Below are 13,864 nucleotides of genomic sequence, written 5' to 3' on the forward strand. Positions count from 1 at the left end.
TCTGTCAGGGAGAGTTTGTGATGCTGAAACTGTTCTTAGTAGTTCTAAAGAAAGATCTCTAAATGAATAAAAAGAAGAAACCTGCATTAGTGGAACATACAAATAAACAGTGAAATCATAGAAGCAGTGGGTGAAATCATAGAACCAGTGGATGATCTTTTGTATTTAGTTGCAATGACAACTGGATGGACAGCAAAGAAAATCAATATAAGAGTAAAATGGCATGGAATGCTTCTGGTAATGTAGTTTTCAAAACCAAGCTTCCATTGAGTCTGAAATTACAGATTTCAGTCAGTGTGCGTTATCAGTTTTAACAAATCGCAATGAGTCACTGAGTTTTGGTGGAAACCGTTCAAAAGCAAGATGGTCCAGTGAGTATTGGAGATAGGCATGTTGGGAATTGCTAGGAGAGAAATGAAAACAAGGAAATGGATCAGGTGACTGACAGAAGTGGAAGATGTAATTACAATTTTGAAAATGAAATGAAGGTGCGCAGGGCCTGTAGCCAAGCCAATGGGTGCTGGATAGATCAAAGAGTTTTTTTTTTGCTAGATTGTAAAGTATAAGAAAGACAAGAAAATTACCCATTGGAAAATTATATTAGAAAACCTGGAGTATCAGTTATATGCATAAGTATGAAATGGCTTGAAGAGACATTGATCCAGAAGATGTAATATGGCAGCTGCTGTTGATAATGATGATGAAGCTCCACATACGCTGTGCATCCAAGTAATTAACAATATCCTACAATTAAAAGGACAGTGTTCTTTGAATTCTATGCTTGTAAGATATTTACGCTTCTGGCCATTAAAACTGCAACATCATGAAGATGAAGATGAAAGGCAACAAATGTCAATCTGGCATTAACTGTAAACTTGCTTGTATATTTAAATGAGTATTTCAGTGCAACTGTGCAAAGTAAGTAGGAGTGGTGCCATCAACATTATCTGTGTAAGGAAAGATTATGTTGTGGGATTCTTTATTTATAAATAACATTTGAATATTGTTTGTTTGAGAGATCTATGCGAATGCCGGAATTTGACAGCAGCAGGATCCTGGCCTATGGAGACTGCAGTTTTTCATTCTAAGATACTGCTGCTCCTGTTGGTGGTAGGGATCTCATGACTGTCAAGAGAAATGGAAGCAATGGCTTCAGGAAAGCCATCCTCAGAGCTATGCAGGATCTCAGTGACATTGTATAACTAGTGCCTGAGGAGAAAGATACAATGTCTGCTTGACCTCACAGGGCGTTTTAGCCGTATCATTTCGCTCAAGTCAGAAATGGGCTTGTGTGTAACTAGACAGGACGATGACATCTGGAGCACAAGACTGCCAGCACATCGACTTGACGTAACAGCAGAGAGTGGTGTGCCGACTAGGGTGCCAGTGACAACATTGGACACACGAGTGGCACCACGTCATATTTCAAGACAAATCTTGGTTGTGTGTACAGCATCACGATTGATGTATCGACCTGTGGAGTATCCAAGGAGAATGGACATTGCCAGATTGCATTCGTCGTCGTCATATGGATCCAGCACGTGGCTTGATGGTGTGGAGTTGCATTAGGTACACAGCACGATCACCTTTGGTTTGCATAGCTGGTAATTTCGACAGCAGCAATATATTTCTGAAGTGTTGAGGTCTGTGGATGTGCCCTGTCTTGGAGATGTCTGTTATGTTACCTTTTGAAAAAAATGTAAGTCTGCATGTTGCCTTAACTACAGTATAGAGGGTGTTACAGTGTTGCCCTGGCCCTTACTTTCTACACACCTCCCATCCATTGAAAACTTCTGATTGTGGGTTTCTGAGATATTGGTACACCATTGCTTGCCAATTCATATGATTGATGAGCTCTGGCACAGAGTTGAAGCAGCACTGAATGACATCCCCATATCTGTCATCCAAGCTGGGTTAAAGCTGTTGTTTCTCATAGAGGTAGCAGTTCTCTGTACTAAATTTCATGCCAGGTGTAACTTCAAATCACTTAAAAATGTAATCATATGTATATTTTTTCTGCTATGCTAATTTTGCACAATACATTAAATTTTATTTGCTTTCCATCCTGGAATTCTAGTTTTGCTGACCAACTGTAGTTATTCATGTCATCAGTAATTCTTTCCAATCTTATGCAGATGCTGTATTGTGTAGAACATAAAAATGATTTGAGACATTACTCAGTTCATTGTATGTGTATCACAGACAGAAAAAGGGCAACATGCTTTCTATAGATTTTTTGGGCATACCTTCAAATCGTTATTACACCTTGTTGCATGTTGTTTATCGTGTGAGGGAACATTTATTGGAATGTATTGCAAAACAAATTTCAGTTTTCTGACGTGCAATTAGTTACTTTATCTTCCCAGAAATTAGTAAAAATCTGAAATTAAGTGTTGAACCACTTTTTGATTTGGGTTTTGAAGCACTCCTAAACACCTTACGTACCTGATGTAAATTATTGTTGCAAATGTCACATTGTTTGCAGTAACTAAAATGTTTTTCTGTTGATAATCTTCATGAATTCCAGAAAAAGTCAAACATTAATTAAAGGCACCTTCTTGAAAAACCTTTACAATGTTTCTTCCCTCATCATACTTCAGTTGTAAATTGTTGAACAACCACTTATGCCTAGAGGGCACTGAAATGTTTTGAATAAGACCTTATTGTACAATTTTACACAATATCTAAATTACGAAAAGGTATGTATCCTTTCATATGACTTTGTGCACATTGCTTTTGTACTCCACTGCTAATCTACTGTAGGAAGTTGAAGGAGGAGGAGGTGGAGGTGGAGAAGAAGAAGAAGAAGAAGAAGAAGAAGAAGAAGATACCTGGTGAAAAATGGAAACGAAGAAGGGGGAGGGGAGAAATGAGAAGTGGAAAGAGAAAACTTACTGAGGGAGAAGTCTGAGAAGATAAAGAGGGGAAAACTAGTAATAGTGTAGACCAAATTCACTATGAGAGTCACATGAGTTTGCCAATCTGCAAAGCTCAGAAGTGCTTTGATCCGAATGTTTGTGGTAATACAAGTGTTCAGGTCAGATCTTTTGTTGTTACATTGAATAGTGTACTGGCTTAAAAGATATTGGATGTCTCTTTATAAGGACACTGATTCTCTCAGGGAAAGTAGTGATGGATTTTCCCATTTAGAATTCTGGGGATGAAGTTTGTGAGTTAAGACCCCTGTAAATGATCAAATGATTTGGCAGTGTGCAGTTTTGTTTTACTTGTTTGTTGAACATAAACTGTGTTTGAGAGAGAGAGATTTTGATTGATGGCCAGTTTGACAGGATGTCGGACATTGTTTTTATTGATGTATTTTTGCCGGTGTTTAGCGAGAAATTGTGTATCTCTCTGTGTTGTGAGTTTTCACAACTGTAGAAACTATGATCAAAAGAGTGTAGAGATAAAAACTAGGGTACTGACAATTACCAGAATGGTAGAGGTGTTGTATCTTTCCCAGCAAAATATTATACAGAGAAACATTAAGAAGAAAAATCAATATTTCATGTACAACATCCAGTACAATAAAATATAAAAGTTGAATCTCTCCAATTCGTCCACACACTATGGTATTTTAATGAGCATTTTTGAGATTTTCGTGGATATAGTTATCGCTGTTTTAACCATTCCTGGACAAGCTCTTTTCTTTTTTTTAAATTGCATCACAAGAAATTCTTTGTCTGCATTGGTAGCCATTCTCAGTAGTGTCAAAATACTTAGCCACAATATGACAGCTGCTTCAAAAGTGAGTTTAAATTGGACAAACTTTGTTGGTACATCTGTATACTAATTGACAAACAAGTTTGATCGTTTACAAGGTCCTTTAGTTGACCAACAAAAATTATTGGATATGAGAATATTATCTGTGTCGGAATACTGTGCTACCACAGACTTAAATCAACAAATTCTCTCTCACTTAATTTGCTTAAGGTGTATGACAGGTGGTTTCTTCCAAAGAGCACAGCCAGTGTTTTTCCTCAATTTGAGCTTGTGCTGCATCTAATGATCTTATTGCCAACAAGAGGTCAAACCCTAATTGTTCCTTCCTTCCTTCACTTGCTGTCCACTCACTTTTTCATCTATCATCACTCATTTTGTTTACACTTTCTTCTTATCTTTTGTTCCTCCCAACATCCATTTCCTTACTTTTTTACCTTCCTCATAATCCCTTTCCATGTTCCCAGATCTTTCCACCTTCTTTTTAATTGCTTTGTAACCTTTCTTTAACCTTATTAAGTGTCAGTAGCATCTTATTAATATTATGTAGTTTGAAACTTACAATTAGGCTGTTGCTATTACAAAGTGCTTGCCTGCATCCTTTATCCCTTAATCTCATATTCTGAGTGACGTTAGCCATTGTCAGCATTCGAAAGTAATAGATACTGAAATACAGCAAGTCATTTGGGTACTACCTTCCAAAGGAAATTTGAAAAAGCAGTTCGTAGGTATTCTTCCCTTTAGTCATCAGTTCCATTTCCTTCTTACTATTTTTGACGAGATCTCACCACTGATTAAATCTGTCAAGAAAGAGACCGTTCTCAAAGTAAACGTTCTTTTAAGCAACTTACAATTTTTCTAATGTAGAATGCAAAATATTGCTTGTTACGTGGTCATAATTGGAAAATCGTGAAGATTGGGGCTTTGCATCTCTCTCAAAAGAGAAAGTATCATTATACAGATAAAGGTGGAATCCAATACTTGAGAGAGCAACCCAACACATAAATGAATCAGCGATGTAACATTAGAATTATTTCTCACAGAGAAGACAAGTTCATCATGTGTCCAGGAAGGAATGCTAATCAGGATATGGCTGCATAAAAGAGATTACTCATGTCAGCTATGTATAAGGTGGCTTTTTCCAACAGTGATTGAAAATATTGTTGTACTCATATCACATGGCCCTTCTCCATAAAGCAGTTCTGCAGCAAACTGTGGATTTGTATGTTGGGATTGTTTTAACATTCATAGTTTTTGTACTTAATGGAATATTTATATCTATGATGGAGAAGAAAAAAATTTATTGCAATTTTGGCAGGTTATTGTGAACTTTGTGTATACTTAATTGCAGCCACTGATGAAAAAAGTGCAAACTTGTGTAACTCCACTACAGCCACTACACCTGCCAAATGCGACTGTTTATTTTGTTTCCACAATACTTGGCAAAATTGTTGATCCTGTAATAATATCTCGAATGACAACTTGCAGTGTTCGTGTTTGAGAGGACACTGTTGAATTCTCAAGCATTGTACCTTCAAACTAAGTTTTGTTTCATCATATTTTCTCAACAAATATTCAAAGGATAAAGAAATTGCACTTTCCATTGATGTTGATGTAACCAGGCAAACTTACTTGCTGTGTCTGTTAGGGCATTACTGGTAATAGGATTTATATTTTTACAGATGCTATGTTAAAACTGAACCTGTTTTTGCTAAGTTTAATTTTTATTTGTAGTGTCACAGCATTGGTAAAATGAACTTTATAAAATATAGTCTGACCTTCATTTGTGCAGGTAAAATAAATACATAAAATAAAAGTATTTGCTACTTATAAATCTGCATTCCATTTGAACATTTTTCCGTTGTGGGAAGCATGAATTTACATATGAAACTAGTTAACACATTAGAATACATTATCATTTTATAGGTATTTCCTTGTACCTTTGCATCTGTCTGATCAATTAGGACCTTTCTTCCAGTCTCACCTGTGCCTTGTGTAATTTGTCAGTTTTATGTCAAAATAAGCAAGGATTTGCTTGTATCAAAAGTAAAAAGAGAGAGAGAGAACTATATAAAATTATGAAACCAAATAGCTGACTAGTACTCGTCTTCAGGTGGTGAGATTTTTAGTACTGCTGATAGGCACATAAAAAAGCATATGAAAGTCTCCTAGCTTTCAGAACTGTTAGGTTCTTCCTTGTGGAGAAGAGAGGTACAGGATGGGAAAGGTTAAAATGAAGTGTAGATATTACTCAAATCCCACTTTTTGTGAGAATGACGGAGGCAAAGATGAAAGGGAGGTGCCGACCCTTTTCCCTCTCTGAAGGATGAACTAATATTTCTGAAAATTTGTATATTTTTGTGAACTTTTATGTGTGGGTCAGTAATACCTAATATTTTGTCTCCTGAAAATGCTGACCAGCAGTCCTGTTTTACAATGCTATTAATAACCAGTGGTTTAGTTAGTGGTACAACTTAAGACGTGGAGGACAAAAGACTTCATGGCTAATTATAGCATTTATCCTGAAATGAAGAATGGCTAGTTTCCATGGGGAGGGGGGGGGGGGGGTGTCTTCAGGGAACACGTTCATGATGTGGGCCATACTTTGGTTGGATGTTTGAGCTGCTGTTCCATCTTGTTGGAATACTTCATACAGCTTGCACTGTTTAAGGTGTAATTGAAAAATACACTTCAACACTTGGCGAAAATGTGACACAGCAATATCATCAAATAAATTTGTAGTGTGCATATCCACTGCTTTATAGGAGTGATGATTTTCAATGTACAATGCAACGGAGTCCCATGCTTTCAGCATTTCTCTCATTGCATTTGAAGATTGCTGCTTTGCTGTTTCCTCCTCCTCCTCCTCCCTACTGTGAAGAACTACTCTTCACTACTTCCTGCTGCGAAACACACTGCAACTTCAAAAGCTCTTCAGTGGTCATTTCTTGTCTGTGATCTGCCACAAGCACATCGATATTATTGTTATCCATTTCTAGTGCCATGCTCTTGACCAAAGACACAATCTCGTTTACAAGTTCTACAGGTACTGACTCAGATGCCTCAGTCACATTTGTCAACACACTCAGGCCAAAGATTCTTCCAAGCAGAAGTGAGAGTTCTCTTGGTACTCCCGTCCCACGCCTTTTTGATCATCTTGTTGCAGGCAATGATGTTGAAGTGATATTTCCAAAACTCTCCGAGAGTGAGATTGGTAGCTTCAGTCAACTCAAAGCAATGCTCAGAGTGCTTTAGTGTAGCGCTTTTTAAAGTTAGAAATAATCTGCTGGTCCATAGACTGGAGTAACAGAGAGTGTTGGGAGACTGAAATTAGATCTTGATGAATTGAAATTCTTCAAGAAAGTGCTCTTGTAGAGCTGGAGAATGGGAAAGTGCGTTGTCCATAATAAGCAAGACGTGACATGACACAACGCAGATTCATCTCGATCAAATATTTTTTCACCCGAGGACCAAACACTTCACTGATCGAATAACAAAGAAAGATCACATGTCACACAAGCCTTGTTGTTGGACCCCTACATCACATTTAACCTGCTCTTCTGAACTTCAGCCAGTAAAAGTTATGTTTCGAGAAATGAGTAAAACTTCATAAACATTGTGCAATCACTTAATTATGTCAGATTTGTTCAACAAATAATGCTGCACAGTTTTTCCTTGGAACAGATTTATCCTTAAATGTTATATTTGATGATGGTATCAACCAGCACTTCCTTTCATGTACTATTTTCCGGTGTAGTCATTCTATATTCTGTGGTTGTATGCCAGCGTTGTGTAAGAGCATGTGTTCTGTATTGGTAAAAGGTCTTGTTCTCTGGTTGTAGCCATGCTTTCACTGCATTAATTTCATCATCATCATCATCGTTCGGTTGAGGCAGTTATGTCCAAGCCAATTTGGCGATGGGTACTTTGGTTCAGAGACTTGTGTGTGGGTGTGCATTGTCATATGTGAGCAAGATTCTCAGTGCTCGTCAGACTTATCACCCCAGAAATGGTTCAGGAGTTTCTTCAGTCTTCAGATATGCCGCAAAATTAATGGTTAATGCTTTTGGCAACACATCTACAAGGATGACACCATCTCTCTCCCAAACGGCAATCATAATGGCTTTACCAGCAAAAAATGGCTCCAACAGTTCAAATGAAATGGCTTTTCTTGTTGTCTGTTGTGAGCATTTGTGAAACCCATCTTGAGCACACCGTTGGCTATCTAAGAGTCTTAAGTCATTGCACATGCATTTCCACTGCTCACAGATAGTGTCAGGACTGGTGACTTTGGCCGGATGTCCCAACTGAGGCTGACACGGAGTTCAGTAACCATATTCCCTGGCTATTTATTCTCTCTACCCACCACCCAACAGTACTCATATTAACTGTATCAGAACTATACACAAACATTTATGGATGTTCACCATAGTTTCTTTTTCTGCAACAAACAATTCAAACGCAGCAAGTTACTTGTAATGAGTGTCTTCCGTAGACACCATTTTGAGGGTTCATATGGTCATCCATCTGTTGGAATTGTTTGAAACTTTGTTCACACGCAGAAGAAACATCAGAGTTAAACCGCCAAAAGGGAGTTTTCCTATATGTATAAACAACTATAAAAATAAATAAATTGTTATATTATTTATTGAATGACTGTCCTATATTGTAACTGTGATCATTTTTGTGCAATACTTCTTTATTGTTTCATGCTTTGTTTTAGTAGTTGTGTATGTCTTGTTTCAGACAATAGTCAGTCACAGAATAATTCAACATTTGACCCCTATGCTGAATATAATGATCAGTCCATGCAGGAAAGGAATTTCAAGGCAAAAAGCAATGTGAGTAGACTTTACAGTCATCAAAGAAACTTCATGCTACAAATTTTCACAAGCCTGTCATACAAGTGACTATCTTATACATAGATAATGATAGCTGTTATATAGTTGACAAATATGGGGATACTAGCCTAGTGCCTGCTGCTTTGCGTTTGTAGGCTGTATGGTCTAATTATAATTAAGGCGATAGAAGCATGCCCTTTTCTGAGTGTAATTCTGACCAACAAGCAATTCTGTTAGCTGGATTCAGAGGTCTTTGTTATTGCAGTGGTATTTTCGTGGAAACTTTCATTCCCTAAAACACATTTCTTTATTTCTAACCCAGATAACAAAATACTTTCATGATATTCATCCCCTATACCACCCTCTTTTGCGTTGAATATTCAAAAACACTGAAACATATATATTTTTTAAAATTTCTAATCAAGAAATCAAATACCAATTTTATCGAAGCAGCCTTAAAAATGCTTTAATTGTTAGTTCTTCAATAACGATTTGTTTTTTAAAAGTCGCCCACTATTTCATCCCCTTAGGAGTTACATTTTCAAAAATGATTGAAACATGTTTTTTAAATTTTTTTATTTCTGACTGAGAAACCAAATAATTGTCATAGTTCTAGTTTCAGAATTACCTTAATAGCTACATTTTTCAAAAATCCTTTCATCCCCTATTTCATCTCCTTAAGTTAGTGATTTTGAAAAGTCACTTCTAAAATTATGCCTATAGTTAAGATCAATGCCTCCCCAAATTTCAAATTTCTGTCTTTAGTGGTTTGTGCTGGACAGTGAAGAGTCAGAGAATCAGTCAGAACATTTATGTATATAGACGAGTCATTTACATATGTATTCTCGACAACTAGAGTCTTGTTCATGTTTTAGGAAATGAATTTAAGAAATTGCTTTTTGCATGTTAGAGATGCATTTTAGACTTAAGTTGCCACATAAATGAGACTTCCGTGTTGCATTTGTGTGAATGATAACAATCTGTTGGTTTGAATCATGCATCCCAAGCATATCACTTCAATTAAAAAAAAAAAAAAAAAAAAAATGGTTTTACCTTACCTTACGACTAAAACATACTGATCTTGGAAAGGTTCAAAATGACCAAAACTGTAGGGTAAAAAGTGCAAAGTGATTATTTGTACGCCATTTTGTATGCAACTGTGTTGTGTTTGACAGCTGAGTGTTTAAATGTGAGACTACAAACAGTGATAGAATGATGGACCCCTTGTCAACCCAGGAAACACTGTACTTGTTAAAAATTCTTGGCACTTATTGCACCTTTTGGCTCTAGCAGTTCCAGGTAGTCGTTACACTAACCCTTTCTCGTATAGTTAGTCTGTGCATGGTAAGCATGAGCACATAAATGCTTTGTAGGGCTAGGCCTAATAAAGCTTCGTGACAGTAGTAACTGTAAAAATTCATGTGCAACTTCTGATGTTTTAGGGAAGACTTGATAAAATGTTTGTAAAGAACAGTTACATTTGTGCAACGTATGGTGTTTATTAACCACAGTTTTGTGTTTAAAGTGAGCATTGGCCTGTAATTTGTTTTTTAGTGTATCTAATATTTTACTTTATGTGATGTCTTCATGTTCATGCAGATGATGATGATGATGATATTTCTGTTATGGTCTGTATGTTTTCCAGTTTTATGTAGAAAATATATACAGTAGAACCCCTCTAATCCGACCTTGGATGGTCCGTCACTCGGGTTAGTCCGACCATGCTCAGGCTCGCGAGCCTGTGCCGACTTGTCACTGACTGGACGCCTGTCGGTCCATTGTTGCGGTGTCTCTCGCTGTGCATATTGTTATACTGTATGTCATTGTGCAGTTTTATCTTTTGTTGGGATTAAAAAATGTCGTTGTTTGCTTTATTCCGTGTTCTCTACAGTACTTATTACTGTAGATTCATTGTGTGTACAGTTGTCTGTTTTTCAACATGTCTGGATTCAAGCGTAAACACGTAACTTTTTCACTAAATGAAAAATTAGCAGTGCTACAAAGACTGGACGAAGGAGAATCGCTCCAAAAAATTGCAAAGGAACTGATTGTAGGTGTTACAACAATTAAGACAGTCTCAGGACTGAAGACCACAACAACAACAATGACAATTAAGGACTGGAGGAGAAATCGGAAAGACATTGAATCCTATACAGGTACGATTGATGGTGAAAACATTCTGAAGAATCGTAAAACATTAAAAAAGTCTAAACTTGAACTGCTTGATGTTGCATTGTGGATGTGGTTTTGTCAAGAAAGAATGAAAGGAACTCCTATATCCGGGCCAATTCTCAAAGAAAAAGCGATAGTTTTGCACAAAAAACTGGAAGCTGAAAGTAAATTTGCCTGCCAGTGAAGGCTGGATTGATCGTTGGAAAACTCGTCATGGTGTCCGATTTGTTTCTATTTCTTGTGAAAAACTATCTGCCGATGCTGCAGTTGCTAAGGAGTTTTCTGTTAAGTTTCAAGACATAGTAGAAGAAAATGAACTGTTACCCTGCCAAGTGTATAACATTGACGAGACAGGGCTGAACTTTAAAATGTTGCCAACAAAAAACACTCGCAGCTTCAAATGAATCCGTGGTAGGAACGAAACATATAAAAGATAGAATAACAGTCATTCCTTGTAGCAACGCAGATGGTACCCAAAAGCTCCCCTTGTTCGTCATTGGCAAATCTAAGAAGCCAAGGGCATTCAAAAATCTGAACTTACCTTCCTTCCCGGTTTATTACCTCAATAAAAAATCTGCTTGGATGGACTGCAACCTTTTTAAATTCTGGTTTTTCGACGAGTTTGTGCCATCGGTCGAAAAAGACTTAAAGCAAAAAAATCTGCCTGTTCATGCTCTACTGCTGTTGGATAACACACCATCACATCCATCTGAGGAATATTTGGTGAAAGGGGACATGTGACCTCACTCATCCAACCAATGGATCAGGGTGTTATCGAATGGTTAAAAAGACGATATCACAGAAAGTATATCAGCTCAATCTTGGAAAAATCTGAAGGAGGTCATAAGATATTTGAGGCAATGAAATCCCAGAACATCAAAGATGCTATCTACACAATCGCTGCAGCATGGGATGAACTGAAATCTGACACACTGCAGAAATCGTGGCGTAAGCTTTTGCCACAAGTTATGACTGAAAATGAGCATACCGAAGATGAGCAAAACGACGACGCACTGGAAATAGTTAAAGATCTACAAACTCTGGAGCCGAACGTCCCTCCCAATGAAGTTGAAGAGTGAATCAACGGATGTGACAAAGACTGTGACACTTTTGAAGAACTCAATGACGACCAGATTGTTACCGCTGTTAGCCAGGAAACTGTGAGTGAGGTCTCAGATGAACCCCCACCCGGATTTCACACAAAGATGCAAAAAACGCTTTTGACATCGCCCTTCAATTCATCGAGCAGAATCCAACTTCAACTCTGATGGACATTTTGTGGAAAAAAATGAAGGGACACTGCAGCTAAATCTAGAATAACATCTGCTAAACAAAAATGCATCACTTACTTTTTTTTCCAAGTAATCTGTTTTCGTTTTTACTGTAAAAACAATGCATCCAGTATAATCATTTCTTAGTGTATACATACAGTAGTTTATTTCTTTGTAAGAATTTTTTTTATTTACAGTGCTAAAAACATTTTTTTATTTTACAGTTTATATCGTTCGTACGTTATTCAGTACAGTACTGTAATTCGTTTGTCGTTTTTCCTTTTAAAATCAATACATATTATGGTGTGTGCAGACATTTTTAGTTAATATATTGTTTAACATTGTGTAAAAAACATCTTTTTATATTACTGAAGATGTCTTTTAGTTCTTAAATCGTTCAATTTTTGTTCTAAATGTCTTTTTATATTTTCGCAATAAATATTAGATTTTTCGTATAATCTGACCTTTTTTTCGTTCCGACCATGCTCCCGGTCCTGAAGGTGGCGGATTAGATGGGTTCTACTGTATATTCCTCTTGGTAATGCCTTCCAAGTTGATGATCATTTCTTTACAGTTGTTACTGGTAGGTGCAAGTTACAAAGAAACAAACTACTTCAGGAAACAACCTTATTTTTGTTTGGTTTTATTGCTCTTCACTGTGCAACAACGTTTTCAAAAATACCAAGAGTAGCAAGAAAATGTGTACATGCTTTTAGCTACACAACAGATTTTACACTTAGTTACTTGCCTACTGATGTTCGCAGAAACAGTTGAAGGTAAAGCAGACATTGAGGTTAAAGTTTCACAGAAGTTTTAGTGTACTTGCAGACACTATCAACTGAATAACTAAATGTAAAATTAATTCTGTAGCTAAAAGTATGTATTTTATTTTCTTGACACTCTTGGCAGTTTTAAAATTTTTGTTTCAGAATAAATAGGAATGAAAACAAAACAGCTGTCATTTCCTGCAGCAGTTTGTTTTCTTTTAAGCTTCATGCTGACTGTCGAGGTGAAGCAATTGCTAATGGACAAGCTCTGGGATATCTATCATAAACCAGTTTATATTAGGCTTGTTCTGGTGTTTAGGACTCCACTCAAAACTTTGGCTTTGGTGGGTCTTTGGAGAACTTGAAATCTGTAAAAATGCTCCGTAAGCTGTCCATGTACAAACAGTTGTTCCCATCCAGGGAAGGAATTAACAACACCTGGAATTCAATAAGAGTGTTGCTGTAGGCAGACAGGAATTGTATGTGTGCATGGTACGGCTACAACGGTCACCCAGTCAGTTGCAGGTTGCCTATCTTTGAGGTTCCAGGGGCAATATAATTTCATTTTCCTTATTTCATATAATTATTGACCGAACTTAAAAATTTAAAATGCTGTTGTAATCTACTCATTAAGAAGTTATTTTAAAGGCTTATCACAATAACACAAGTACTAAAGTTAGAAACTGCATATATGTCTTGAGGCAGCTTAACTCAAGGCACGCAAATCACCCAGGTTGTATTCAACCAGTGTACAAGAGTGAGTACTTAGCGACAGTGGTGTTGAGATATTATCTCAGCCTGGTCATGCCACAATCTCATTTTAGGGATACTATGGTACAGTAGCTTGTTCTGTTCTGTTCTGTTCAGCCGTCGAATTGTGGGCACTGAATAGTGTTTGTACATCAAAAAATTATCTTCAAAAAGTAATTACGTGAATTAAATCAGATTCCCTTAATCAATTTATTTTGGTTACTACGCCGGCCAAGGATTACAGTTAACACAAAGATCAGCAAGTGCAATTATCTCTGACTGATGTTAATAAATTCTCAAGTATGAAAAATTATTTTGCATAATCCTTGATCACTTCAGACAC

The 13,864-nt window shown here is 36.9% G+C and overlaps 1 protein-coding gene across 3 annotated transcripts in view; it reads left to right on the forward strand.

Moving 5' to 3' along the window:
* The window catches only part of LOC126191171 (uncharacterized), a 101,159-nt gene that overhangs the window by 57,431 nt on the left and 29,864 nt on the right, over positions 1-13,864 (forward strand). For all 3 annotated transcript variants that reach the window (XM_049931945.1, XM_049931948.1, XM_049931946.1), the window contains one exon: positions 8,467-8,561. In XM_049931945.1, the coding sequence (XP_049787902.1) occupies positions 8,467-8,561 (95 nt within the window). The remainder of the gene's footprint in view (positions 1-8,466; positions 8,562-13,864) is intronic.

Source organism: Schistocerca cancellata, chromosome 6, assembly GCF_023864275.1.
Source record: "Schistocerca cancellata isolate TAMUIC-IGC-003103 chromosome 6, iqSchCanc2.1, whole genome shotgun sequence".
NCBI classification, from domain to species: domain Eukaryota; kingdom Metazoa; phylum Arthropoda; class Insecta; order Orthoptera; family Acrididae; genus Schistocerca; species Schistocerca cancellata.